Raw genomic sequence first — 2,976 nt, 5'->3', positions numbered from 1 at the left:
TACCTAAAAAAGGAATATCGTTTATTTTCCTGCCAGGTGGAGTACTTCATCCAAGCTTCCATTCTTTTACTAAGCACAATTTCTTGAAATCCGCCTTAAATGTCTCACCTTTTATTGATTTACCGAATAAACTTATGTTTTTTTGTAAGCCAATAAATGATTACAAAAAAGAATTCTAAAGTATGATAGGTAACTTACCTACAGGTAAATCACATGTAGGATTTGGTAAACATTTATTTACACAATTATATTACGGAAATGATAAATCCTGAGCGTTCGAATTTTAAGTATGTAACCCGAACGTTTTTTATGGCAACTTTAGTTCACGCGAGGTTGGCAAACATAACAATTTTCTGACAAAAAAAAAGAACAAACCGAGACAAAGTTGTCATGTTTTAACAACCAAAGTTGTCATCTCATGTCAAGTAAGTTGCCATGAAAAATCGTTTTGGATGGCATGCTTAAAATCCGAGCGTTTGGGATCGGGGTTGTTATATTAATATGGACTGATAAATCACGGCCTAAAATAATAAACTATTTATACCCGTTGCAACGCATACGTAATTACCTTGTCTAAGAAAATGGAGCTAACTTTTGCAGCATCACTTGCCACGTTACGAAGTGACCGTAGGCGCCTCGTCGTCGACGGGAACGTCTCCTCCCACTGAAAGCGTATCGCCGGAAATCCTGAAATAAATCCAGGAATAATGCGAGCATCAGGATTTGAACCCTGGTGGGTTGGGGATACCACTGTCCCCCTAACCAACTCAACCACAGGTTGATTCGCTACATGCCCCGGAATTAACTATAGATTGATCGTGTCCCACTCCCCTAGCTACCATGTGTCGGTCTCAGCCGGCTCAGTCTCCACTCTCCAGCTCACCCTCGCACTCGCCACCGATCCCCATCTCACTGTCACACATGGCAGCACTGCCAATCCCAGCCACCCGTTACACTCACTAGTTACTATAACCGCCCCCGATAACTCTGCATGGCTATTAAAACAGTATCAGAGGCACGTAAGTCCTACCCGGCCAAAATTTTCCGTTCTTCCCGTTTCTTTTCGGGGAATGACGCGTCCAAACCCGCCGCTCACGCGTCGATGTGATGCGATCATGCGTACAAGTGGCATTCGATTGCGTGGGCGCACGAGTTATCTACGGTAGCCGAGTCAGTGAGTCGCTACGACATGTCGACATGTCCAGTCAGGGACGCGAGGTCTCCCTAAATAAACCGTTGGTGTCGCTCTCGATCCACAAAGCGCAGTGATATTTTCTCAGAAGGAAAAATGAGGGTGTTGGCTGTTGGGATATGCTTCGGGGCCCCGACGACTTGGCGGTGAGGTCAATGCGGGCTGATTATCTTGCTAATAGCCGTTCAATCAAGGTTGGTTTCCCCGCCAAAAATAATAATAATCAGGGTCGGTTTGTGCGTGTATATAAAGTCACTACTGTGTTATCACACAGGGTACAAGCCTCCTGCATAACAGCGTAAGCTAGCTTAGCAAGTTGCCAAGGGCTGGTAGAGCTGGTGCTTGCTTAGTACTACTAAGTTCTACTTTGCTCATCGGAGGACTACCGACGGGGAAGATGAGGGTAAGATCTTAGTGCCACCTGGTTAAATTCGGTTTTGTTTCTTCCTGCTGTCAGTATTAGAACTAGTTTCATGGACTGAAACTTTTGCAGACGGAGATGGTCATCAGGATCCAGATCAGCTCTGAGAAGGGCCATTCCAAGGCTATCAAGGTGGCTGCTGCGGTCACCGGTAAATCCCTAGCTCCATAACACCTCTCTTACCTTCGCCTCTCAATCCTCAAGATTTGTCACGAACTAGCACGTTTGATGGCTAATTATTACTACCGCCGTATCAAAATATAAGACATTTTGAGGCTAAACTATAACTTAAATCTCGTGTTGTTTGCACGGTTCATGGATGCACGTTGACTTAATTTTGCGTGAACCGAGCAGGGGTGGAGTCTGTCACGATCGCCGGCGAGGACAAGAACCTGCTGCTGGTCATCGGCGCCGGGGTCGACTCCAACCGCCTCACCGAGAAGCTGCGCCGGAAGGTGGGCCACGCGGAGGTGGTGGAGCTGCGCACCGTCGACGACGACGACTTCGCCGGCGAGTACCACCCGTACCGCTACCACCCGAGCCCGAGCCCGTACAAGCATGTGACCGCGCGCGACATGTACTACACGGGGAGCTACCCGCCGCAGCAGCACTCCGGGAGCGGTCGGGACCACTACCACAACGCCGGCTCGTACCCTCCGACAACGGGCGGGCGAGACTACTACAGCTACGGCGGCGGCGGCGGCGGCGGCGGTGGCGGTGGCGGCTACCCGGCACAGTACCAGCAGCAGGGTTACTACTACCCGCAGCAGCCGGCGGCGAACACGCACACGGTGGTGCACCATGGGTACTCGGATGACGCCAACAGCTGCTCCATCATGTAGCAGCAGCAATGAGAATCGATGGATGGTGTCTGCGCCAGTTACTTCCGATTCCATGTAATTACTGTACATAGGACAAACACGGCAAGCTGTGTGCGTTTCTTTTTTTCTTTTCCTTTCTTTTTCCCGATGAAGCTGTGTGCGTTTCATGGTTGTGTTGTGTGAATATGTATGTAGCTCCAGGCATTACATCTACGTACGGTGTGGAATGTAAGCTAAGTTCTACTCTCTTATTAAAACAGGGGGAAGCAGAATCCGAAAGGGAAAAAAGTAAACACAGTACAATTTGCAATTGTTTACATAGACGCAGATACACTCATCACTATGAATACTCATACGCACACCCTTATAAATATGTTCGAGATATTGAGTCGGCACAACATCTTAACATAAACGAAGTCACTGCAGGCGCCAAAGTTCCCTACCTCTCTGCCTCCACCTAGCTTGCCGTTCACTGTTCTCCTACCCCACCCACCTTTTTGTCTGCCTATCTTTTGATTGACACCACCAATTCAAGTTTCTCG

At 48.4% G+C, this 2,976-nt stretch overlaps 1 protein-coding gene across 1 annotated transcript; it reads left to right on the top strand.

Annotated features, from left to right (window-relative positions):
- Positions 1–1,479: 1,479 nt before the first annotated feature.
- Positions 1,480–2,696, top strand: LOC123185592 (disease resistance protein RGA5). Its single transcript, XM_044597449.1, has 3 exons — positions 1,480–1,595; positions 1,686–1,764; positions 1,968–2,696. Exons 1-3 carry the CDS (start codon positions 1,590–1,592, stop codon positions 2,453–2,455), a joined length of 573 nt encoding a protein of 190 aa, XP_044453384.1. The 5' UTR covers positions 1,480–1,589; the 3' UTR covers positions 2,456–2,696.
- The last annotated feature ends 280 nt before the right edge of the window (positions 2,697–2,976 follow it).

This window comes from Triticum aestivum, chromosome 2A (assembly GCF_018294505.1).
Source record: "Triticum aestivum cultivar Chinese Spring chromosome 2A, IWGSC CS RefSeq v2.1, whole genome shotgun sequence".
Lineage (NCBI taxonomy): Eukaryota > Viridiplantae > Streptophyta > Magnoliopsida > Poales > Poaceae > Triticum > Triticum aestivum.
The sequence above is the reverse complement of the archived record's forward strand: the minus strand, read 5'-3'. Positions and strand labels throughout refer to the sequence as shown.

Coding starts and splice junctions, on each gene's coding strand:
- LOC123185592 (XM_044597449.1), top strand. Junction 1,765..1,967: donor GGTGGCTGCTGCGGTCACCG/GTAAATCCCTAG, acceptor TGAACCGAGCAG/GGGTGGAGTCTGTCACGATC.